This window comes from Pundamilia nyererei, unplaced genomic scaffold (assembly GCF_000239375.1).
Source record: "Pundamilia nyererei isolate P.nyererei 1_Seehausen unplaced genomic scaffold, PunNye1.0 scaffold00010, whole genome shotgun sequence".
NCBI lineage: Eukaryota > Metazoa > Chordata > Actinopteri > Cichliformes > Cichlidae > Pundamilia > Pundamilia nyererei.
The window spans coordinates 1,833,165-1,859,620 of NW_005187411.1; the positions used below are offsets into that span (position 1 = coordinate 1,833,165).

At 40.8% G+C, this 26,456-nt stretch overlaps 2 protein-coding genes across 10 annotated transcripts in view; one reads left to right on the top strand and one right to left on the bottom strand.

The window, feature by feature from the left end:
• cdin1 (CDAN1 interacting nuclease 1) overlaps nucleotides 1–10,717 on the top strand; it is a 52,059-nt gene extending 41,342 nt beyond the window's left edge. For both annotated transcript variants that reach the window (XM_005723777.2, XM_005723778.1), the window contains exon 12: nucleotides 9,274–10,717. In XM_005723777.2, the coding sequence (XP_005723834.1) occupies nucleotides 9,274–9,442 (169 nt within the window). In that variant the 3' untranslated portion in view covers nucleotides 9,443–10,717. The remainder of the gene's footprint in view (nucleotides 1–9,273) is intronic.
• Nucleotides 10,718–24,268: 13,551 nt separating this feature from the next.
• meis2a (Meis homeobox 2a) overlaps nucleotides 24,269–26,456 on the bottom strand; it is a 78,026-nt gene continuing 75,838 nt past the window's right edge. For 4 of the 8 annotated variants that reach the window (XM_013908450.1, XM_005723780.1, XM_005723779.1 and 1 more), the window contains one exon: nucleotides 24,269–26,126. In XM_013908450.1, coding sequence (XP_013763904.1) covers nucleotides 25,825–26,126 — 302 coding nt within the window. In that variant the 3' untranslated portion in view covers nucleotides 24,269–25,824. The remainder of the gene's footprint in view (nucleotides 26,127–26,456) is intronic. The other 4 variants (XM_005723785.1, XM_005723783.1, XM_005723784.1 and 1 more) reach the window with 1 other exon arrangement.

Below are 26,456 nucleotides of genomic sequence, written 5' to 3' on the forward strand. Positions count from 1 at the left end.
ATATAATTTATTTTATTCTTTAAAATCCTTTCTGTTACTTGCTGCATTATCAGAGAAGAGTTTGTGAGATATAACGAAAACAGGAAGAACTTTGCCTCCTGGTTTAGAATATCAAAAGCTTTTTATAGGTATAAATCACCAAGAGCCTTTTGTCAGGATCTTTTTAACTTTCATACACACACAGATGAATGTGAGCCAGGAAAGCACTTAAAACTGCAGTACACACATGCACATGTATTGCAAGTGTACGGTTTTGTGTGTGTGTGTGTGTGTGTGTGTGTGTGTGTGTGTGTGTTTCTTCACTGTATATGATCAGAATTCTGCTGGTAATATTAGTTACAGAAATCCAATCATTACTTGTTTGATTAAGCGAGAAAAAAAGATACAAAGTGTGTGTGTTAAGTATAAGTGAGAGTTAGCTAGGGTAATGGAGTCCCCTTTGGCAATGTGACAAAACGATGAGGTAGTCTGAGGGAAAGAGTGGAAGGGTCTTCGAGTGTTTAAGGACATGAGAAGGAAGGTGCTTGAGGGTGATGGCCTTCACAGACTGACAAGAGACGAGCACTGACATCTGAGTGTCTGTGTGATTGTGGACCATTACCAGTACTGCTATATCAGGGATACCCATACTTTTTGACATGGAAAATGATCAAAATAGGTCCTGAAGTTCCACTTTGGTCTGATCTAATGTCTGCCATCGTCATAACATAAACAGGTTTATAAGAAAAACCATACACAGAAGTATTTAGTTGATAAGTTACTGTATTTATTTTTGATTTTCACAACATTAAATTAAACCCAGACTAAAGACTCAGTTGAATGGTCCTTTTCGTCCTCCTGAATTTTTATTTTAAGGTGAGCGGAGCACAGTCCTATCTTCTGAGTCTTAAGGAATGTGCCTGTGCATATCTGTATCAGCTCACCCTCCCTCCTTTTTTCCTCCTCACTCGCCTCTCCTGTGTGGCCATTCTGTGGGGCTTTGCAGTGTCATCGCTATGACAGATCAACACTGTCAGCCCAAGAGATCCCTCTGTTTGTTTGTTCTTCTCCAAAAGGGGTTAAACTGTCAAGTTGACAACTCACGAGACCCTTAGACTGCCCTACTGCCTCTCCTCGTCTCCCTCCCTCCCATCCACATTCATCCCCAAACGAGTGAAAATCAATACCAGATTGCCTGAGGACCACTGTTTGGTGTGGGCTTGACCCCTAGATGTCCCCCACTCTGCTTCTTTCATTACATGTAGCCCAGTATTTAACTTCCATCCTGATCCCTTGCCTAATTAGTTTCGATAAGCTCAGAGTCTCTCTTTCCCTCCCTCCTTCTCTGTATCTCCCTGTCCTACTCTTACAATTGCATTCACACACAAACACAGCAAACACATGGACTTTTTGCTTTCTTTCACTTTGAAGGGACACTGTGGGCTGGGAGTAATAAAAAGACAAATCCCGACAGGCACACAGAAGCCCTAAGCTATTCTTGAGCTAGGATTATTGTTTTGTTTGCTTAGCAAATTTTTTAAAACTACAGTGAAATTAGATTTGCACCCCAGATTGTCAGTACAAACACTGGGGATATCCTGTGTTGTCCAAAACTAATGGCACTCTGCTGTGTTGGGCCTGTTGGCTAGTCCTGTGGTTTTCAGAAGGCCTTCAGAAGGCCAAAGCAGCTATTGATATTGTGTGGAAAATGCAACTTCACCCTTAGAATTCCCTAATAAATAATAACCTTAACCTTGATAAGTGATGCAAGCAGGTATCCAGTGGTTTTTCTGCAGGAGGTATATCTGTGTGTGTATATGTATATTTACCACCCAGATGTCCAGGTGCCGCCACTGTGCCGGCTGGCCCATGGAACACTGACAAGCCCCAACAACATGTCGCCCCCCCCCCGCTTTACTCCCCCCAGGGGCTAAAATTACCCTCAGGAATGTAAACAGACTGCCGAGTAAGCACACAGATTTCTGTGGCCCTTCGCCTGCATCCCTCTCCACACTTGCCCCCCTAAAGTGGGACAGTTCCATTTTGCACACAGAAGCCAAGGTTGATGCGGAGGCTACGGTAACCCGGCGCTGGCTGGTTTGCTACAGTAGTTTTCTGATTGAGTAACAGGACAGTGATAATCATTTTTCCTAACTGCAAATATTTTTTGTAACACCTGAAAGACAAATCTACTTTTTTCCCACCCTTGTACTCCTCATATCTCCTTTCCCCCCATTTCATTTTAGCAGACAGATAGGCATTCACACCAATTCATTAGGTGTGTGGGGTCGCTGTAAGCAGTGGAGTTTGGGTGAAGAAGTTCACTGGGCTGGGCGCTGACATGTTGATTTAGTGGTGGTAACACGACTGCACTTCCAAAGGTGCTGACTTGGACGAAAGCCAGGCCTCTTTCTCTCACAGGGAGACATTAGAGACCACACTCTAATTTTGGGGCAGGGTTGTACTCATGGACGCAGAGGCCAAGAGGCCTACACAACAAACATTCGCACCTGCCTTTCCATGACTTTTGATTCACTGAACTGGTAACAGAACTTACAATGAAGTACTTATTCTTGAACCTGATCGAGACCTTGGGCCAATCGACAGCATGGCTTTTTCAGAATGGAAGAACAATGAGGAGCAGCCATAAGAATTGACAAAGTCTCATTTAAAAAATATACTTGTGGCTTACATATTATATATTTCATGCAACTTGTTTGTGTTTCTGTGGTTTTAAGTACAGTTGCATGTGGATATTAAATGTTTTATTTCAACAGCTTATGTCGATTAAAAAACAGCTGAGTGCATGGCACACATCCCATGACCTCATATGCAAACATGATATCCACAAGTACACACGCATGACATTGTTCCTCCGCTGGATGCATTAGATGTGCCGGCGCTCGTTCAGACTGATGTTTGCCCTAGCAAGGGTGGATAGGGTTACAGTACAAAATGTTGTTGATTAGGGGCTGTGCCTGTAGTGGGGGATCATCCTAAATTGAAGACACATTAGCTACAGGGGTTAAAGGCAGGATTAGGTCCAGATCTGTGTGGCATAAGGAGCAATGGTCAAAGAAAAAGGCCTGTCCCAATGCTTGTCTTTGACTGTTTCCCCAGGGACAGGTGGCAATTATCGGCCAGGGCTGCTGGGAGTTCACAATAACAGGTTAAAGGAGCATGTATCCCCTTGACAATGTGGTTTTCTCTGTCTGCACAGCCTCCCAGCCCCCAGCCTTCTTGCCCACTACCATGGGGAGCTTCTTGTCTCTAGGCAGAACTCATAGACACGAGGACTCATCAAAGGCCCGAGGGGCTTTCAACTGATCTCCAAATTAGCACTATGGTCAATGTTTAGTTTTTAGAACTTGGAGCATTATCTAAAAAAAGGGAAAACCTCAGATGTTTATTTTTTTAAATCATATTTTTACTTAGATTATCTTAAACATGTATAGGAACTCGATTAAAACCGATAACAAACAAAATACTGGCACTCACTGATAAGTATACCCTTTGTTAAAAGGTAAAACAAACTTATTCTAGCTATAAGCCGGCATCAGCTTCACTGGCATTCCAGATGACAGCTTGTACCTGAAACTATATATACTCAATGTTTGCTAAAACATTAAGTATATTCATCCCCGAACGCGGCTATTTTGTTTGTTCTTATAACTACATTTAAAATGTATTTACATAAATCAAGATTCCCAGACAAAATTACTACCCGCTCAAGATTTCAGTTCAATATGGTAGAGACACTATGTGCTGTCATCACCATGAAAGAATTCATTAATATCAGCATTAACTGTTAATGAATATCCACTCAGTGTGTCATAACTGAAGAGATCAAGCCATTTTCATGATGTACAGTGTCATTAAGGAGTGTGAGGAGTCGATATCTGCGAACAAAAAAAAAAAAAGATCAGGTGTGCTCTTAGTTCCTGGACGTTAACCCTTTAAAAGCCGGAGAGACCGAGACGGACATTTCTTTTTCTTGCATTTATGTTAACAAGCCTGTTCAAAACAATCCTTTTTGCAAAACACTAACACACAGGACACTTTTGTCTGAAGGACAAGTTTTGGGTTTTTTTTATGATTATGGTGCCACCACAGAGCTGTCGTCATTAGGCCGCTTTGTTGTATGTAGTGTACTCTGCGCTGCTTGGGCCAAATTCTGAACACTGGAAAGACAAATCTAGAGCCAGACCACACCTTGTTTAGTTTTGCTTCACATCCAATACAGACCAGAGTGTGTCAAAGCGTGTTGGACCGTGACACCGTAGATCTGAGAGGGAACCCGCACACATTACACACACAGTGCACACTTGTTTCTCAGATATGTGTTGCTAATGTGGTAGGCGACATGCTCAGTTAAGGGACTTAACGAGTTCAAAACACTGATTAAGTCTCCTCCCTTCAGCTGGAGGATGTTTTGGAAGCATGATATTGAGCGAATGGTTTCTAACTGGGACCAAATGTAATTAAGTTGGATATCTGTAAGTTACTATTGAGCCAGCAAATAAATATAAGGTTAATGCTTATTTGCTCATTCACATAATCATGTGTTAGTCAAGGTATCAGTCGGATGTCAGATTGTGTATCTGTACGGTGATAAGGTTTTGGTTATTGTGAGAAAGTGGCTGAAGTGATAGGAGCTTGTGGGAAATTTGAAGCCAGAAAGTGATAACTGATCAAATAATTAATGGGAGAAAAAAAAAACCATTTTACAATTATGGATGCATATGTTTAAAAATAAGCAGTTTTCTCTATTTATCATATAGAAAAAGGTCTAACTTTAGTTTTTTGTGTGCACAAATCTCTCCAGAATCTTTAAATTCCCAAATTCTTTGCAGTATTACACTTTGTTCTCAAATTGCTGAACCATTTGTCCATATAATCTTTTAGTAGCATTATTGGTGAATTGAAAATATAAAATATTAGTATATTATTTTGCCTATTTTACATTTACAGTTAATGAGCACAAAGTTCACCTTTTGCATTTGTAGGACGGGACTGAAATGTTGCTAAAGCTGAATCGGGTTGACCATCAACTAATTTTGTGATCCCTTAAAGGGCACAGGCTACATCCTGCTCCAGAAGTGGTTGCTGTGTTTACCAAGTAAAGCTCTGGAATCCTCTTGTCTCTGTTTTGGTATTGTTATCTTGCATTAGTGAGCATAAATTAGCTCCTACTACAACATAAAACTGACAACACACTGAGTCGACCTGACCTCCCACATCTCTCATACTCTCATACTTACACATTCCACCTCCACACCTCTAGCTTAAAAACTACATATGCATATGAATATGACATGCTCTTCACTGGTGGCAAAGATTAACCGCATTCTTCTCTGTTCCTCCTTAATTACGACGCTTGCGTAGGTTTGGGTGATAATAATGTACAATCGCGTGCTGCGGTTGCTTTGTAATTGTGTTTTGAGTACCTAAGTTGAATTAAGTTTTTTTCACCGCTCACTGAGACAAAGTAGAGGGTGGAGAAAGTAAAAAAAAACAATGTTTTCTATTCTTAGCTATGGTCATGTTAATAACTTGTCTGTGGGAGGTTAACTCTTCCATTCAGTTCCTGTTATTTATGGACAGTCGGATGTATAGTTTGTAGCAAGGGATTATTTACCTCCCTGTTCGAGGACGCCCCTCTGGGTAGAACCAGCCTTAAAATATCCTACTTGTGCACAGCAGTTTTACTTGTCAGGGGTGTCTTCATCATCAGTCTGGCTGAATTCCAGCAAAATGCACTACAAAGTCATTAAAATACACAAGCTGGGTACAGTATTCATGCAAAACTGTATCACCTGCTGACATGCAGGCTCTGGGTCACTGCCGTCCCTGTAAATTTTCGCAAATAATAACACATCACAACACCAGTATCTAACCTTTTTTTGTTTTTGTTTTTATAAAGAAAACTCTTATAACTCTTTGATAGGTGAACATCTATCAAAGGGATCTCAAAAGAATAGTCTTACTTTTACACATTTATTCTCTGTCTTTTACTACATACGCAGTTCGTCAGACTTCAACACAGACATTTTTATGCCTCTGTACTTCTCTCACAATCAGTCTGAATGCTTTTTGTCTTAAAAGAAGTTGAGCGGGTTCCATTACGGCATTTGGGAAAACTGAGAAAAGACTGACTAACACTAATGTTTGGCAGTGCTTTAGCTGCCTACCTTGTGACCTGATGTATGGATGCTGAAAACAAAGAGGTCTTTGTGGAGAGACCTCAGAGACATAGACTTCACCCTCAGGTGAAGGCTTGCACTGTCTAAATCATTGCTGGGGTGTTTGTTTAAAGTGGACCTGTGCGGTGTGTAAAATGAAGTGAGGGCGTTTTAAAGTCGAGCATAAATTCATCTCAATTTTATTGATAATTCGTCATGTCATGTAATGTACTTTGGAAAAAGTGATTGAACCCGAGTTGTGCTTGAAGCTTCGTCTTTTTTTCCCACCAAATGTAGCAAAGGAAGTTAACTTTGATCTGCGTGTTGAGCAGAAATGTTCAACTCAGAGATTTTTGAAAAGGTTACACTACCTGACCTTCCATGCATGGATTACGGGCTTTCAGCCATGCTTTCATCCCCCCCCCCCCAAAAAATGAGAAAAGCAAGAACTAAAATCAAGAAATAAGTCTGCAAATTATTTGAAGGGTAGAGTTGGTATATTTTTACGCATGTGTTTATTATATTCCGTATTGCTGGCTTCATGGCATGTTGTGTGTGCACAGGCAGATACTAATAACACTCCCTCTTCTCCATTCATGTTTTTTTTCTATTTCTTACTGCCTCGCTCTCATTAAGCTGTTGTAGTAAGCTGCTTGGCACCTGCTTTAAAATGCGACCACCAGCAGCTCATTAACACTAACGAAAGCACGGCTGGCAGCCCGCAATCCACGCCCAGGCTCGTCAAGTGGCCCTCTTGCTGAAATTAGCTACATTTCACAAACAATTTCACCAACTCGTTACATAGCGAGGTGTTTATTGGAAGATGGTTGACTCTGACTTCGAGGTGGTGTGCGTAATAAGCACATGCCAGCTTAAAATGAGCCAGCCCACATAATAAACCATAATTTGCCTACAAATTTAAACTGAACTTCCACTCACTTCCTCCGGCGTTCCAACACACAAACTTCAGAGGAAGTATATATATATATATATATATATATATATATATATATGCAGTAGTAGTGCCTAAAGCACTCTGCTGTGTATTTTTACTTGCTTTCTACTTAGTTTTAGACTTTTTCACAAGAAAATCATGCTGGAACCATCAGACTTAGTCTTGACCCCCTGACCGTTCCCTTCCCCCTTCAGTGTTATTGTTACTATTCCCAGTCCAAGATTTTTACCTCAAGGTCCCAGTAGTATTGACTTGTATTAATCCTGAGAAGGATTCAAACTCCATTTATTTTCTTTACGGTATGGAAAGGCCTTGGTGACATGGCTCCCCAGTGTTTATAATTTTGCTTGTTTCAATTTGTACTCAGCCTCCCTTGACAGACCTGGGACATGATGAATCGTGCACGGCTGCCTTATCTGTTGATGTGCAGTTTTAACCTTTTCAGAAGGTTGCCTCTTTCCAGTGTGTGCCGACCAGTCTGCCCGTTCTACGCTTCTCACCCTCCCCAAACACACGCATACATCCAGAACACAGGAAATACAAAGAGAACGGCGGCAGAATAAAAAGAAGCACATAAGCCCTTTTCTGAAGCCACCTAATGTAAATGTTTAGGTTTTGTTTCCAAAACATTTCCATATTAAGAGTTGACAGCCATGTGCAGCAGTGGAGCGTGGAAATGGCGAGAATTTGAGGGTTTGAGTTTTGTGCAGTGTTGAGAGGGTGAGCTACGTGTGTGACACTGTGGTGAACTTAGAGCGTGCATCTGCAGGCTTTCTTCGGGGCTGTTGGCTTTGGCCTGTTTGCTCACAGATACAGCACCGTAAATCACGCGCTGTAAAACACAGAATGCAGGGATGGGGTGTAGGAGCATGTACACTACTGCGAGGGCCGCTTAGAAGGAGGTGCACATATCTTCATGTACATGCGTCTGTCTGCACACGGGAACTGTATGTAGCATGCGCACTGCCTCGAGACCAGTCATTATAACAAGACATATGTAACAGCTGGCAAAAGAACAAAGGCTGAGAATTTATTGTTTCTGTGGTCACAATGCAATCTGTGTGTTTACAGTAAATTCTTCAATTGCAAACTAAAGATTTCTGTACAGCATCTATAATAGTTCTTATAATCTAACCGAAATGTCAAAAGATTTTATGAACTTTACCTTGAAGCTGAACTTGTAGTGCTCTCTGTGGCCCTTTAGCTAGCTTCCTGTCTTGGCCTCCAGAGGCCCCACAACAGCGTTAACTGTCCAAGGATGAAGAGCAGTACTGTCAGCCCCCTGAATCTGCTCTAGCATCTAGCAGCTACAGTGCTCTCCACTCAAGAGTTCAACTGTGACACGTCTTTATGCGTGGCAGCTAAGGTTCAAAGAAGACAGGGGCCACTGGTGGCTCTTTGGGGGTTAATAAATATCTTGAAAGCTGCTTTATTTCCTTTTTGAAAAGAAATAATAAAATGTAGTTGCACATTCCAAGTGACGAGTTCCTTTGTTTAAAGCGTTACTGCATCTTTCAGCACATCTTTAGGGATACAGTTGCTACAGGTTCTACAAGGAAATAAACAAAAACATCCTATATCTAAACACTCCTAATTTGAGCTCACATTTTCTTGGAAAGTCAATCTTTATTGCCGCAGTGCAGATTGCTTTCCCCCTCAAAATGAAGGTAAATGAAACAGCTGGACACTGTTTGACTAGCTAACCTTAACCACCATATGCAGTGTGTTGAACTCTGCATGCTCTCTTATGCACCAAAGGCTTCTGATGTCAGGATCCGGAGGCCTTGGTGTAGTGCTTTGTTATAGATAGATTATTGTTATTTCACTGCCATTGTAATGTGATTGAGTGTGTATCACCCTGTCAGAAAGATCTTTATCTTCCTGGCGGTGTTTTTGTTTGATTCAGCACAAGTTTCCTGGATGTGATCAAAGGAAAAATACCTAAGCCATCTTATCGCTCATAGATCCATCTCACTAGTGTCCCATCTTTCTATCTCTTTACTAACCTATTCCTGATGTTTTCTGTATTTCCTATCCAAAGTCAATAGCATTTTCAGATATGAATTTGAAAGTCTATCTCAGTATTTGCACACTGAGAACTCTTGAAAACAGCAGCGGTAATGTACTAACAGCCTGTTTTGTTTTTGTGCACTGCAGGTTTGGTCCAGGCCTTGTGATCTACTGGTATGGTTTTATTGGAGAGCTGGATTGCCAGAGAGACAGAGGTATCCTACTCAAAGACTGCTTCCCTACAGACATTGTCACCCTGTGCCATGCCACGCAACAAGACCGATCACCTGAGAGCCAGAATAAAGACAAAGAATGAGAAAAGATCAGAAGCAAGAATAAAACCAAAGTACAGATGAAAGAATGAATGGGAGGAAAGAGGGATGACAACAAGGAGGTGGGAAGGGTACGAACACTGAATTTTGCAGGGGTGGATACCTAGATCCGGAAGCAATTTGGCTTTCCTGCAGTGTGAGACTACTGGCAAAAAATCTGCCCTGAACTTCACCTGACCCTCATTCTCTCTCTCTCGCTCTCTCTCTCCCTTTCTTCCTCTCATTCACTGCTCCAAAGCGGCCGCATGTAAATGCACACCAGCTTTCTCTATATATCTGACGTCACTCATAGTCATACCTGTAAATGAAAAACATGATCTGGGAGGCTGCTCTGGTCGTGGTCAACACCTGGCCCTTGGATGGCCTCTTGCACTGGAGGCTACGGTGCAAGCCAGGGCCGAAGCAGGACATAAGGCCCTTCCTTATCACGCTCAGGCCCTGGCCTTTGTCACTCCTTCCTCCTCCGTTCCATAGGCAGATAAGAGAGGTGCGGTCTAGGGGCTGGGTGACGCCTGTCTCTCACCTGCGTCACTCAGTGCCCTCTCAGTCACTCTCCAGCGGGATAAACAGGATAGTTTCTGATTAAGGCTGGCCCCTCAGTGACCCTTTTCACATTATAAAATCTTTTTTTGTTTTGTTTTGTTAGCACATATGCTTGACAGAACTGTTCATGCTGCTGTCAGTGTTTATTTCTTAACTGCGCAACTAAAATTCAAATTCAAAGTTCCACTAACCTAATTAAGCGCAAATTTTGATACATTTACAAAAAAGGAATTCTTTTTTTTTTACATTTGTTGGCTTCATGTTTACTGTAGAGTTAAAGTTATTGATAGAATTTCCAATAGGTGTGAACAAAATTGAATAATTTTCTATTTTTTTTACGTTGAATATATTAATAATTTTTCACTGCATAATGTCATAAAATAATGAGCATAGCCGTGACAGTTTGCCTAAAGCAAAGCCATATTGAAATTGGGAGTAATGTGGTAGCCTAACAGTATTCACTTTAAAAGGATATAAAATAAGTGAAGAGCTTATCCTCGCATTTGTGAACCTACGTTTGCTTGACCAGTGTGTTTACTTAGTAAAATATCAAAACCAGGAGCTTTTTTACTTGTTTCACAGTAATAAAAAATAAATAAAAAGACTATTAGAATCAACATTTGTTACATTCTGTCCCACATTTAACCTGTAACAATTTAAAGTAAAACTACTGTACTTCCATGTGTTATTTTGTACATGTAAATATTAATAAATGTGTTGTGTAAACTATTTTTAATATGTTCCCACGTTACTGTCAAAATCATAAACTTTATATATCAGGCACGTTTAGGCAAGTGAGGTAAAAGACAGGTACGTAGAAACACCTGATTACCATGTAAAGGTAAGTGACTGTCTAGTAGTCGTCTATTGCACATCTTTATAACCGTGGTACATTTTATGAGTGGATACTAATGGAAGAAACACAGCCGGGCTAGGAGAACCAGAAGTGAACATAAAGTTGAGTGATGGCTTTAGAGGCAGATATGCACTGCCTATAGGGGATCCCTGTCCTGCCCCTTTCTTTATGGCACACAAAACGATAAGAGGAAAGAAAGTGAAAGGGTGAAGAACCTGCTGTCACCTCAGAAAGTACACTTACAAAGAACTATTTTTGTTCATAGTGTGCTTTCAAACTGCAGGCTTCACGTGTTCTTGTGCATAGAAATGAGTCAAAACAGACCTCAGGTGCAAAGTTAGTGGAAAGCTTTTGTCTTCAGTCTATTAATCACCAAATCCGACCGCCTCCTTTTCTGTTATTTAAGACAACTTGCCCATATGAAACAAAAATATGTGTTCCTATGTTTGGCCTGCATTTATGCACTGTTCAAACAGTTGGAGAGATATGGTATGTAGGGGTTAAATACCATTAAAGTGCTGCTTGATTTGTTACCCTTAAACCTCTAACCTTAAGCCGACTCCCTATCTAGGCCCTGATCCCCTCCATGAGGAGGCCACTGGGTCACCACTGGGTCGCCAGGCGTCCATGGCTTCCTCTGTGCCCCCCCCCCCCCCCCCCCCGCCTCTCTGCGCACTGTGGTACAAAACAACTGTCCCCATGTGTCCAGTTAAACTCGGCGCGAATGCCTGGTCATGGTATGCTTAGACATCACTTTATGGCTCCTGTTGGACAAAAAAAACAGAGCTATTTTACTCGGGGAGGGAAAATTCTCCATTCAATAAGAGCAGAAAAAAAATGGAAAAGAGCAGATTCAGTTCCTCTCAAGTTTCAAGCCTTCCTGCCATTGTTTTCCAAGGTGGTTGTTGCACAAAAGAGTAGCCAGGGTCAGCTCCTATAAATTAGGTTCTGCACACAATGTGCACTAAATAAAGCTTTTTTTTAAAACGGACTTCAAAGGCGAGCCACGGCATCAGTGTCAGGTGACCAGATTTCCATGATGTGAGTGCAAATATAGAAAAACTAGTTTCCATCTGATGATTTTTAAGAGCCAGACGTCTGTATTTTGTGTTTTCTCTCCCACCCCTGTTAGAGTCATTGTTCCTGTCACAACAATGGGGCACTCGAGTGCTCTCCAAATAAGGCCAGTTTGGAGAGGTCACTTCCAGGGGCTGGTAACACCCGTGTTCTGGAGAAATTTGATCCTCAAGTGGCATACAGCAAAAACAAAACTACACATTCTTTATTTTTTGCACTGGGGAAAAAAAACCATTAACAATATATAGATTATTCAAAAAGTTGTTCATGATTTGTAAGTTTCCAAATTTTCTTAAAATTAAAATTTATAGTTACTAGTTACTTATTTATTTGGGGAGGGGGTGGGGGGGGGTCTCTTCTTCCTGTACTCCAAGGTAAGGTAATACGAAGTTTTCAAAGTAATTTGTTAATTTGTGAAAATAAAAGACAAAAATACTCCATTAGCATAGTAAACTGGAACTGTAATACATCAGCCTCTATGAGGGATCTTTGAGATGCTCCTAAACCTGACTGGAATCCACCTAACGCCTCACAGAACTCTAATTCACCAAAATGAAAAGCACACCTGTTTATATAAAGTCCCCCAGTTGACTGTGTGTGTCAGAGTGAGAGCCAAGTGATCCAAAGAATTATCAATGGGGTGATACATTCTAAAGTGTGTAGAGCAATTTGCCATAGAAATATTTGACATGACTATGTCAAGTGCCCAGGAGCTCGGTGGAAGAAGTTTGTAACCACCAACAGTCTCCCCAGACCTTTCCACCCATTTGCTTTTTGAAGATGGGAGTAGCTTAGTGCAGAACAGCTCTCAGTGCAGCACTTTATCAATTATGGCTTTGTGGTAGAGTGGCATGATGAAATCCATGCTTCACTAAAAGACACATGACAGCCCACTGGGAGTTTTCTAAAAGATAATCACCAGGATGAGATTCTGCATATGAATATGTAGAATCTGTAGGTAAAAGTCAAGCAGTTCAGGAAGTTTTCTGGTAGTCCAGGGGCTATTGACTAGACACATTTGAGCAGGTTTTGCTTTCAAAGAGGCTAGTGGTCCATGTGAAAAGTAAAAGGGTCGGCATTTGTAACAATTCATGCAAAAACCATCACTTGTTTATACTGGTATTGCTTGTTTTTTGCATTTCTAAACAGTGATCAAAGGATACAAACATTTCCCTCAGAGGCTAAGCCAGCACACTTTGTGTTCCCAGATTTGCCAAAAGGCAGTTCAACTTCCAGACCATGAAAAAAATTTTGATCTTTCTGTTCTCAGTTCTCAATGGCATAGAGGAGACAGGCCACTGAGCATAACCTCATTAATATCATCTTACAGTCAAACACAGTAGTGGTGGAATTGTGCTATGAGCGACTAGTCACGATAGAGGGAAACAGGGAAACCGAAATATATAGCTCGATCCCGAGTGCTCAGGATCTCAGGTTACCAAAGGTTTCATTTCAAGAAGATGACCCAAAGCATAGCACAGAGAAAAACACAGCAGTGGTTTTGGGAAAACTGTGTGAAGCCTGCACCTGAACCCCAAAGGAGCATTTATAGACCTGGAAATGGCTGCATAACAGCACTCCCAACCCAACATAATTGACTTTAAACAATTCTGTCAAGAAAGGGAGAAAAGAGATTCCAAGTTTGTAGGATCTTTCCCACGAAGAACGGTGGCTGCAGTTGCTTCCAGTGGTGCTTTAATCAAGCACTGAGCGAAGAATCTGAATACCTAATAAAGATGATTTTTTTTCTTTTAATAAATTAACAAAACACACTTAATGCTCTCAACACACTAAAAAAATAATTAAATGCATTATGAGAAGACCATAAAATGTAGAAACCTCAAAAGTTTAAAAACCTGAATACAATATATGCACATGTTAATAAAAAGTTTAAGAGGAAAATTGAGATCATATTATTCATCATTTTTTGCTGTTGCAACATTAAAAAGAAATGATGTGTAAGGTGATTTAGTTACACCTTATTATAATACTGGTTACAGTTCTTAAATCTGGGACTCCCATGTGTCAGATTAGTTTGATGCAGTTCACAGCATCCACTCTGTCTGGTCTCAGCCTGCAGGCTATTGGAAGTCCACTATCCACTCAGATGTACATCTTGGACCAATCTCTTCCACATCCTGCTGTTTTATGCTTCTTCATCCAAGCTCATAGATAGACCACTGAGACACAGAGAATGAAAAAAGGACAGAACCTGGAAGAGCTGGTTCTATCCCTCTAGCAGACCACCAAAAGGACTTTCTCCACGCTCCTGTGTTATTTATGTGAAGAGAGCTCTGGCCTGTTTCTGCCGCAGGCAGCGTAGTGCTTTTAGTAAGGATCCTCTCAGCCTCCCTCAGCCAGCCAGACATCACAGCATGGAAATAAATAAAATTATATCCAGGAAGAGTCCAAACAGCCAGTATGAAATGTAAAAAAAAAAAAAAGAAGGAAAGAAAGAAAAGAGAAAACAACAACAACAAAAAAGATTTTACATTTTTTATTTATTTTTTTGTTGTGAGGGCTTGAATAACAGCACTGGGAAAAAGCGGTCTCTCTTCTCTGAGCCGAGGAAGACGCGAACAGACTTCATTTTTATTTTTAGGAAGCTCTACCCGCTAATCAGAGGCTGTTATTTAAAAACAACAATAGATCATGAGAAAAATGGTTGGGGGGATTTTAAATGGCAACGCGGTGGATTTTTGATTGACATGATGGAGGACAGATGGTATGTTTGAGGGAAACTGAACAACTATGACAAATAAATCCACACTGAAGGGTGGGGGAGGATAATTTAGTTTCCTATGACTCATTGGCTTTATGGGACAAGACACGAACGGGAGCTTTAAAAAAAAAACAACAACAACAAAATTTTAAAGCTCTGCACTGCCTGCAAAAATCAAAGATCACATGCAACCAAGGTCTGGCCAGTAGCTTTAAATGAGCAACTCAACATGCTCTTAGTTGAAATGAACAGCTTGGCAATAGAAATGGTATGCAACAGTATTTTAAAGAGAAAGCTGTTGACTTGGCTTCTTGCTGATTGACGTATTTCATTTAGAGCTAAGCTCCCATTTGTGAAAACAGTGGCACTTGCTGCATAACCCGCTGCATTCAAATAAATCCAGGAAGCATATCTGGAGTTCCTTCTACTGAGATCTGATATACCATGTGTCTGCAGCTAGCACTTAGGCCTGTCACAGTCCTGAGCTTAGCCAAGATGTCATACATCAGCTATTTTTGTTCCAGCTACATTCATGCGTATTATTTTAACATGTATAGCAATGAATAAAAGAGATAACGGGAATACAACCGAGTGTGCGTTTGTGGTTGGAACCACAGGGGTGACAACCCGCATGGAGTATGCCTGCTCCACCATCAGCCACTAGAAAGGTCAGCCCCCCCTGAATGGCATTTGGTTTGTGACAGAAGTGACCCAGAAACTGTGATATCTCCTGATCACAGCAAGGGTCCAGAGGAAGCCCGGTAACAACCCCAAAATCAGGTTCAGGCCAGCATGGCGATGAGCGGGGGTGAGGAAAGCAGCAGGGTAGAGGAAAGGTAGAAGAGGAGCAGACAGCAGAAAGGCAGCAGTAGATGTATGATCACAACTGACATCCTAAAAGATTAGAGCTGCGTGGTCGGAAAATACGACTAGAGCTAGTCAGGGGAAAAAGGTTAGTTGCATGAGGTGGAGAGAAAAAAATGATTCGGTCAAAACAACCTTGGCTCACCCTCTCCCTTGTCTTCTATTTGTGAGCATTATGGCCTGATGAGAGCTGTGGCAAGCTTGTTATTATGAAATAAGTGCACTTGGGAGGAGGTGGGGCTACTGTACGGATGAACGTGGCTATTATGGGATGCACGGACCGCAGGTTTTGATTGGTGCTGAGAGCAAAAGCTTCCAGGGCATAATCAGAGCCACTAATCCAGCTGATAACAGTGGGTCTGGCCCTGCACACTGTGCCAACCCCTCGCTCATTCAAAAGTAGCATTGCATTTGTCAAAACAAGCCTTATTGTCATTTATCACCCTGCAGTAAATCCTGGCTGGAAATCCTAGCACACAGATGAGAAGACTTCTCTATTATGTACAGACTTAGCTTAATTTGGGAAATATATGAAAGAACAGATGTGATTGGGTATTTTATTGAATTGTTGCCACAGGCAACATAATATTTTTGCGCTGGGAAATTATGAAGAGCAGGGATGGAAGCAGTCGTTTGCACGGTGAAGACAAGAACAGAAGAAGGCACTGGCTTTTTTTTTGTGTGATGTTTTATGAGTGTTTCATCGAGCCTTTGCTGCGCTGAGCAATTAACTGTTTTGCTTAAAACACAGTGCCAACTGCAGTGCTGCTTCAGTTAGAGAATTGTAGGCCATTTGTCATTTTTACAACTCATTTTCACCCCAAAACACTCCACGATGTGGCTGGATATAACCTTGCTGGAACCATGTCCTTGAGTTCCCACTGGCAGGTAAATATACACTTCCATCTAAACACACGTCTCACATTGTCTGCCTTTGACTAATGGGAGGTCAGCCTGAGAGGGATCGATGTTGCAATTCAGTTTTAGAGGCCTGATGATGTCACGTTGCAGTGTACTGTGGCTTATGGGACCAGGAACCTGTTGATACAAGAAAACCACATCACCTCAACAGTCTTGACTCACATTTAGTGACAAAGGATGAGGGCCGCATGTGTGCTGGAGTGGGTTTTTATGCACACTTGCATGGGCCAAATCTTGCACATGCTCTACTGTAACTTCAACACATCACTCCACTGACAACATCCCAATCCCACAGGGATCATCATCAGGTCACACAAGAGGGAAGAATGAATAGAGCGATGTGATGTTGTCATTCAAATGCAATGGATCACTTGAACTTCACTGCCCTGTTGTAATGACCCTGTGTAAAGACCTGTAATGTGGTTTTCCCATTGGGTTTGAGGGAAACCCTATTCCAGGCCATTCAGGTGTGCAATAAAGTGCTTTTCACTTTCTGAGGACTTCCTGTCTCCAGTGGCGTTCTCCATTAACTCCTCACAGACAGACAAGAGCCTTTCTATTGGCCCAGGCACTCTTTATCGCAGCAGTTATTCCCCTCAGGTATGGCGCTACCTGACCCACAGATAAGATAGAAAGCCGGCTGCCTGTCATTATTGGTAGATGAAGGCTATCTGAATATTGACAACAGTTTACACTCCTTGTTGTGAAACAAAGTTGAACTTGTAAGACAGTTGAACACAAGGCTTTTATTGTGTTGAGGAGATATGAAAGCTCCCTGTGGCCACATACCCAAATACCCTTATGTCACGGCTTGCAACCCCTCCTCTTCAGTTGACTATTTATTCCCACCAGCTGTAGTGACGTGCTAAAAAAGTTCTTGACACCAGCTATTGCTTTTCATCACTGAAGCTTCCCTGCTAACAGGGAACAAGTTAGCGTTTCTTGTCTCCCCTGTATTCTGTGTGCTTGTGAAAATGCTCACCGATTTTAATGCAAGACACCGCATAAAATGGGTCCTTGAATCACCTGCTATTAGAGTTTTGTGCAGAAAAAAATAACTAATAATAATAATAATAATAATAATAATAAGACGCTGACGTGGATGTTGTGTGAAAATTTTTTTCGCACATGCACATTCCATGTTTTTTGCAAGTAAACTCATCTTGATAGTTTAAAATAATTAGTTTCGCCCGATTATATAGTTTAAAATGACCAAAATAATGTTGTTTGCGACTGAAAAAAGTAATCTAAATTTAAGACGTCATTTTCCGCTTTTCACTGGATAAAATGATGATTATCCGAAGTTGTTGGGCTATTTGTAATTTGAATAAGAGCAACTTATCCGGTCTTAAAGTTTGTGGAAAATATTTTAAATAATATAAAGCCATTTCCACTTTCCACTATTGTAAAGGAAATAAAACGCATTTCAGTTCATATTTAAACGAAATTAAATGATTACTTATTTCAATAGCAATGTGATGCTATTAAAATAAGAAATCATCAATGATCAATTCTGTGTGAAAAGTTATTATTATTATAAATTATTAATAATAATAATAATAATAATTAAATAAATTGCGGTTGGCTGTGCTTGGAGTCTGTCGTCGCTATGTTTTATAATCATATTAAACCAGTCTGGGCTAATTACGTGGAGCACCGTTGACTCGCGTTGACGCACAGCCTGGAACTCCATCCCAGTGTCACCAGACTCCCTCTCCTCTTTTTGCCTTCACTTGTCTTCGCTCCTTTTTTTTCTTCTTTTTTTCTCTTTCGTATAGATGCCTGCATGCCATTGAATTGTCGAGGTTTTAACTGCCATCCGAGACGATAATGGTTACCGATTCTATACTTTCAGCCATAATCTTCAAGTGGGCCGTGATTAATGATGTCAGAGTTAGCAGGGTCCTTCGGGTCCCCGGCTGGATGACTTCAGCCCTGCTGCCCTGCTCTTCAAACCTCCTCTCTTTTCTTTAAACACAGACGCACAGCCACCGGCGTACACAGAGCTTGCAGAGATGGTCGCGTATGAATTGCTCATTTCTCTCTCTCTTTTTCTCTGTCACATACACACACACACTCAGGAATGGGAGCCGGGCAACAAGTCCCCAGGTGCAAAGCATTATATTGACCCTACAATCCATCTTTATTGATTTTACCATCAACGTGCTCTCCTAATACATGCATAAGGAGCCTTTTACCTGTGAGTAAATATGAAACGAGAGTCTCTGAGGTCACATTTACGGCAGCAGGTCAGGGTCTCTCTCATATGTTGAAATAGCCAAGGTGGGATCCCAGTATGTAAACTTTTGAGGTAAAGGAAGAAAAAAAGTAGGATACCCGTATTTGTATAGATGTACATAAATATACACGTCTGAGTATAAACTTCAATGTTATTTGCAATTTTTAACACAGAAATGGAAATGAACGAATGAACGCTGATGTCTCTCAAAGAGAAAGACATAGAAACCGCTTCTTCTTCCTCTCTTTCCATAAATACATTTACTCTGGCCCCCAGAAGGGGTCGCCATCATGTAATAACACTGCGCCCAAGGGTGTGGTGGGGAGGGGGTCTCCAGATCGCGCTCCTTCCCTCTCCCTCTCCCTCTCTTTCTCTCTCGCTTGAGAACATCTACATTATATTGAAGTTATTTAATGGATTTGAAATGCGCATCGTGCCTTTAGAAATATGCACATTAATCAATAACCCGGAGAAATTTCATATTTTACAAAATCCACTATGTGTGCGCATCCACGCTTCTCTCCCCCTGCTTCTCCCTCAGCCCTCTTCTGTTATTTACAGTTCTTGTGAAATGTCTCACTTTGCTGCCCTCGGCCTCCCGCAAGATATTTCTAACCATTTTTTTAAGCTCTCAAAATAACCGAAGGAAATTAGGAATAAAAAAAATCTACTTAGGAAAACAACCCATAAATTAAGAGAATCGATATTTGCGCCACTCAGTGTTAGGACTTTCGTTTCATAATGGAATAATGCCATATTTATACCCCAATCTTATGGGCTCTCAAGCCATAAACCGTGATTATTTCACTGAAAAACCGGTCAAACGTTGACAACCTTGGGGCCATTGTAACACGGTGCTGGAAAAGGGAATATAATGAGGAGGAGGAGGAGGGAAAAAAGGAGGCCAACGGCTTGCCTAATTAAATCTTAACTGATTGAAATGAAGGTTTGAGTACCTCAAGGCTTGACTAAACTTCGGCTATTTCCCTTTTTATTGCGCCTTATTTATTCTGCACTAACATGCCGTCTTTTCTGCCTCTCCAGCAGCCTCAGCACTGGCCATTGCAATTTTCAGTTTCTGCTAATTCCAACCCCCCATAGCTATGTTATTTGACTATTTATAACATTCGCATCATTAAGATTTCCTTTTTGCAGGGTGAGTGTGCATTGGAGAGGGGTTGTGTATGTGTGTTGAGGGGGGTGGCAGTCACTCTTTTTTAAGAAGACAAGTATCATTGAAGTGTGAAAAAAATCGCCTCTTATTCCTGTAGCGGGCAAGCAAACAATCGTGAATATCACCCGGACAGTTGAAGATTTTTTAAGGTGGTCCTCATAAAAATATAAGCCATGATGCTCTTTTTTTATTTGCATTTTTTTGCAGCAAAAAATATATTTATATAAAATGCTATGTTTAATTTCAATATTCCAGAGATTTTTATTTATTATTTATTTATTAATTTATTTATTTTTATTTAAGACAAAAATCCAAATTTTCTATTGATCAAAAATGCCGTCGAGTAAATATCGCAGAAGGCCAGTGAGGAGTCATCAGTGGGACTATCTGCGGGCGCGTTTCTTCCCCTATTGTCTGAGGAAATAGTATCATAAATGATAAATAGATAATGGAGCTGTCTCCTGCAGACACGTTCATCAGCGGTAAATGGGAGCTGGCGCAGAGCACCACGGAGAATTAAGGCGAAAGAGTTTGCAACATTCCTGCAGGGGATAAGTTGTTGACAATTAAAGAACACACACACACACACACACATATACACACACACACGAGGAGAGAGAGAAGGAGAGAGAAAGAGTGGTGGGGCGGAGAGATGGGGACGGGGAAAGAGGTCAGAAATGCATTTACTGGTTGTCTTTGTTGGTTATTTCTGTTTGGTTCCGTGTGCAAATTTTTTTCTCTTTTGTTTGCTTTTCATTTGAAGACTTTCTCCTCAAGGCCGGCTTGACTTTTACGCCATATCAGGTGTTGCTGCCATTTGAGCGCGTGTTTTGCTTATCCAACACCCAGACAAAATGCATTACACGAAAAGGGAGGTGTATGTGAAATCACAGCTCAGTTCAGGTAGATGGGAGCATTTGGTTCTTAACGCAGCCTGACTTTTGATTAATCGCGTAAGATATGAATGCATGCGTCTTTATGCGCCATTCCCCTGCTAGTTGGCTTGAAAATTGAGTGGTTTCTACATGGTGAGCTATTTCCTGGTGTGCAAATTCGTGTATTTTTTTTAAAATTTATTTTATGCCAAAAGGAAATGCTTCACGTATAGGAAAATAAAATGTGAAAGTATATCACATCTCAGTACTGAGAAAAAGGGGCCAATAAGCATTAGAAGTTAAAAACACAATGTGAACTCGAGGGATAGATGAAGTTTAGACTCACACAGCTGCCTTTGCTGAGTTTGGATTGCAAAAAACAACCAAGTCTTCTTTTTTTTAAAAAAAAAGGGGGGGGGGGGGAAGCCACTGCCGTGAGACTGGGTTGTCCAGAAAGCCTTTTCGGTGGTGCTATAATAAACCATTTTCCCTGGGCTTTATTGATCAGTCACTCTGAGCTAATGTAATTATCCTCATCAATAGGGGGACTGCAGGGAGAATCATTATGCGGTTGACATTGATAAATGATCAGCCAAATGCGGTCCTTTTCTCCCAGGGACCCCCGCCTCTGACCCGCCTCGCACAGGCCTACATAACGTAGTCATAGAAACACCTTATGGCAAGAGGAGAGAAAACTGCTGAAATGTTAAAAAAAAAAAAGGAAGAAAAGGAGGGCAACACACAGACACACACATGCGTACACACACTCATGGGCCTACACACACAGAAAACTGAAACTTAAAAAAACAAAACAAAAAAAAAACTGTCCCTGTCCCCCAGAGCAAGCCATTTTGGGGAGAGCCAGCTGCACAGCGAAGGACACTCAGTCCCTGCGTAAGCGTTCATTTTTACGACCACTATCCAAATCAGCAATTTGAAAGAACAACAAAGAAGAAGCAAAACTTTTCTAACGCGCTCCCCCCCCGTCGCTGCCAGCAGATCCACTTGTGTATCTAAAAATATATATTTGCAGTCGTCTCTCTTAGATCATAAACCCCACTTTACCAGATGCTCTGCAGGAAGCGCGCACGCACACATATACAAACACACACACGCACACGCACACGCAAACATATCCAATAACATGAGTATTATTAACATGTTGCCTCTGTAACGCACTCAGTGTTTCTAGCGGGTGAACTGGGTGTGTGGACTTTTAATATTGTTGCACGGGAGGAGAGTGTCTTCCAGAGGAACGGGCTGCATTGTGCAGCAGTGCAGAGGGAATATATTCCTTATTTTATTCCTGCAGCAGCGGCCCGGACTGGCTTTGACAGGGAGGAGATGAAGGGGTGGAGTTGTTTAGCTCGGCTGGATCATCCATCATCCCTGTCACACCGAATCGGCAAAAGGAAAGCAGCAGAGGCAATCTACCTTCTGTCTCATCGGGGAAGAGGGGAGGGAGGAGGAGGAGGAGGAGGAGGGGGGGGGGGGCGGGAACGAGGGGGGGAGAAAAGAAAAAAAAACTATTAATATTAAAATCCTCTCCATCCACAGTAATCCTCACGTTTTCTCTCTTTTTCATCTGATAATCTCCGCACAAAACGAAGGGTTTCTTCCTTCCGTTTTATCCACAGAATAATAGACCACTAAAAAAACAAAAAGGGCTTTTAGGTTTTAAATAGTCGACAAAAGAAGATACACCAAACTAGACTTTGGTGTAAAACTAATAATTTTTTCTTCTTCTGCCTGGTTAAGGCCCAGCATTCCGAATTGGAAAAAAAATATTGTTAAATAACGATTATCTCTTCAGGTATGGTGTCTGCAATTAAAACAATTTTTCACCGACAACCTGGGAATCGTTTAAACCAATTAAAAGAGGGGGGAAATACCTAAAAGGAAATATTGCTTTTGGATTGTCGTGCAGGCCAAAATATATGAACGATAAATAGCTAAACAATAATAATCTGTCAATGCTGGATTTAAATAAAAAAAAGGACTTTCCACGCAGAGAGTGGAAATATGCGATGTGCAAAACCGGAGAAAATACATAATAAAAAACTAAAGTCAACAGTTAAAAACCTGTTTAGGCCTGCAAATGCGTCACAAACAAACAAATTTAAACAATAATGTATAAAAAAAGACCCATCAATTTTTTTTACGATAAATTATAATATCTGAATAAAAATAAAACGCAAAAAAAAGAGGCTCGGTTAATATTTAAACCCACAAAAAATAAATCGAAAATCTTTAAAAAAAGAAAAAAGAAAAATCTCTATAACAACGACAACACAAGAAGAAATAAAGAATTAAAAATTTAAAAAGAAAAAAGAGAATCCTAAGCCAGTTTGGTTAGTGTGCAAAATAAACAGTAAAATTCAATAATAATAATAATAATAATACCTATAATTTTCCATACACTATATTTGTTGCTTCACACATAATAACAAGATTAAAAAATAGTTTGCAATGATAATTAAGAGAAAAAAAATGTAGGAGTTGAAACATACTTATAGCCCTGAATCCAGTGCAAGAAAATAAAGGACAGAAAATGTTTCAGCCAAAGTTATGTTGTCATTTCTGGTTTAAGGCTATGACTTGGGTGGCCGCGGGCGAACACCGGCGCAGGGATAGAGACAAGAGAGAAGAGATAGCCCTCAAAGCCCATCTCTGTACTCCTGGACGACATTGCCCGATTAGACCGACAGGCGGCGCTGCAAAACGGCAGAAATGAGCACAAAGCACATACAGAGGGCCGCCATGGTTCTGACCGAAGAGGCAATTATTGTGGGAACAAATCATTGCTCTGTTGTTAGAATAAGTAGGAAGACTTTAAAAGGTGAATCTATGTGGACTTTTTTTTTCTTTTTTGGAGGGTACAGGGAAAACCCTGGCTTTTTTATTATTTCTATTTTTACTGGGGGGGGGGGAATATTTAAACTAATTCACTTCCACTCAGTTCATAGTCACTTTCCTCATGTTGGATATCTTTAGAAAAATAAATAAATACATAAAATAAAAATACATGCCCTTTAAAACGTTTTGTTTATGCTTATCAATAAGTCCAGGCCACTGTCAGCCTTTTTTCTTTCTTTCTTTCTTTTAAATGCACCTCCACTTAACTGCTAATAGCCTTCTAAGTCTGAGATGGGCTGGTGTTGAATTTGCTCTGCAATTTGCACACTTTATTTGCATTTGTCAGTAATTTATTACGCGGAATGCATATTTGTGTGCCTAAATAAATGTCCATGGCAAGATGTATTTCAACCACAATTTGTTATTGTCAGTTTAAGAGGGCACTCAAACGGGCAGTCTGGTTAAAACAAGCTATTGCAAACAGAGTGCTGGAAGAAAGTTTGAAATGGTGTATTTTTATGACCATTTGCAAAAATAAATTCAACAGGCAACAATATATATACAAAAAAAGGGTTTCTGAGTTATAATAATAATAAACCAATTAATTGTGTTCTGTTAAAATGGGTACGTGAATTAAGACTTGTATGCAACACAGTTAATCACACAAAAAGCTAACAAAAATCAAAAATGAAATATTTATTACAGCATTTGTGACTGAACACCTTTTAAACATTACGTCACAGTCCTCATACAAGTATTTAATGTATTTTTGACAAAGCTTAAGGGAGACGGCATCTTATCATCTAGTGAGGAACACGTGCTGAAAAAGGAAGGAATTCATGGACATACAATATCAATGCCACAGCAGATCTGAAACTAGCAAAAACATTCTTTTTCAATTGAGGTAAACACATAGAATATCTAACATGAAACAATTAATAGACTGAACTCTGTACGAAGTTTGTTACAATATTCTCTCAGCTTTTTTCTCCCAAAAGCATTGAGTTCATAATTTAAGTTTTTTTTCTTTTCTTTTCTTTTTTTTGTGTGTGTGTATGCGTGTGTGTGTGTGTTTCAGGTTTTTTGGTGCATCAACCATCAAATGCTTCTCCAGTGCCACAGAATCAACATTTGTGTCAGCATTGTCCTTATGGCAAGAATGTTGATCCACAGATAAAGAAGCGCTGCAGGATGTTGCTTTTCCACTATTAAGCTTCCTTCAAAATGCTCTTCATCAATGAGAGTCCAGGGTACAAAAAAAAAAAAAAATTAAAATAAAAATGTATAAAACCAACACAATCCAGTGCTTGGGCAATTCAAACAACGAACTCTTTTTTTCTTTAAAACCTACAGGGCAACATTCATTCATGAACCAAAAACAAGAAAAAGAGAGAGAGGGGCATGACAAATGTTCAAACTGAATCTTCTGGAGAGATCCGGTGTCATTTAGCAGCCTTTTCCCATCATGCCCTGTTCTTATGGGGGACAGGACCTGATTGCCCTCTGTGGTTTGAAGCCTTTTTGAGATGTTCCATCTTCTTATTTTTTTTTTCTTTAATAGTGCTGTGCTGCGAGACAGTTTCTCCTCCAGGAAGGAGCACACACAGTGTGAGAGAGAAAAGGTTAACCTTTAATTCTAAAACTAGCTCAGGAAACAGAAACCATGTGATCAACAAAAAAAAATGCACAAGTTTTAACTTATTTATCTATACTTTTATACTACAGTAGTTATAACTCTTGGAGTCTTTCTGTTGTTTCTTTTTTTTTTTCTTCTCTTTTTTAAATCTTCCAGAGTGATCTTATAGAAGCGTTTGAGAGCATCACATGAATGTGTACTGAACGTGTTTATGACGGTGCGTGAGTGTGAGAAAAGTGTGTGTGTTTTGCTTTTTTTCGAGCGGGTGCGTCTGTCCGTTCTTTGCACGCGTATGTCAAAACATCCTCTGTTGATCTTTACCAAAAGCCCAAGACTTTACAAAGTGTTCTTGTCAGCTTGGTCCTCCGTTTGGATGAAAGTAACAAAATTGACAAGTTAGAAAAAAAAAGAAAAGAATTATCACAGCTCATCTGGAATTCTGTTTCGTTCGTGTCAAATTCTGGTCAAAAGGGTTTGCTTCTTATTCTTAAAAATAGTCTCAAAATAGGATTTATTGTTGGTTGCTGTTTGTTTGTTTTTTATTCTTATTGGTTTCTTGTAGTAGCTGCTGTTGTCGTGATGTCGTAGCAAAGTTCCCTTATGCTATTGGGCATGGATGTCCAGGCCTTGTCCTCCAGTACTGGGGTCAACGGGAGAAAGCAAAGGGGGTCTCTGTGCAGACATGGTCATTCCTGGGTGCGACGAGGGTCCTCCGTGCATCAGCATGGCGTGATGAGTGTGGTGGACGCGGGGATGATCGGGTAGGTATGCATGGAAAGGGGGCCCGTGTCGGAGCTGGGAAGGGTGAGAGGTCAGCTGATGATGGTTGGTGTAAGTGGGTGGGGTCATGCTCATGCCCATAGGACCACTCTGAGGTACGTACTCCCCTGGCATGCCTGACAGACCTGAGAAGAAAGGCAGAAAGACGAGAACGTATTTACACAGTCACTAAAACTGTTTTCTCGCCGCAGCTTTGACACGCTCCCTCTCCATTAACAGACCTTAATTCAATTTAAACTCAACGTCTCCAACAAAGAGCTTAACAGATTTTATGACACTGCGCCTGTGACTGCAGCGCTTTTAGCTCCTACAAGTAAAGAGAGACATTATTGCAGCAGACTATTTTAGGCGATGGTGAGTGGTTTACAATGCCCAATAGCGTTGTGGTCAGGTCTCAGGTCGGAAAATGATCCTCAGTCATCCACAGACACTGTAGTCCTGGAGGATGTGAGGAA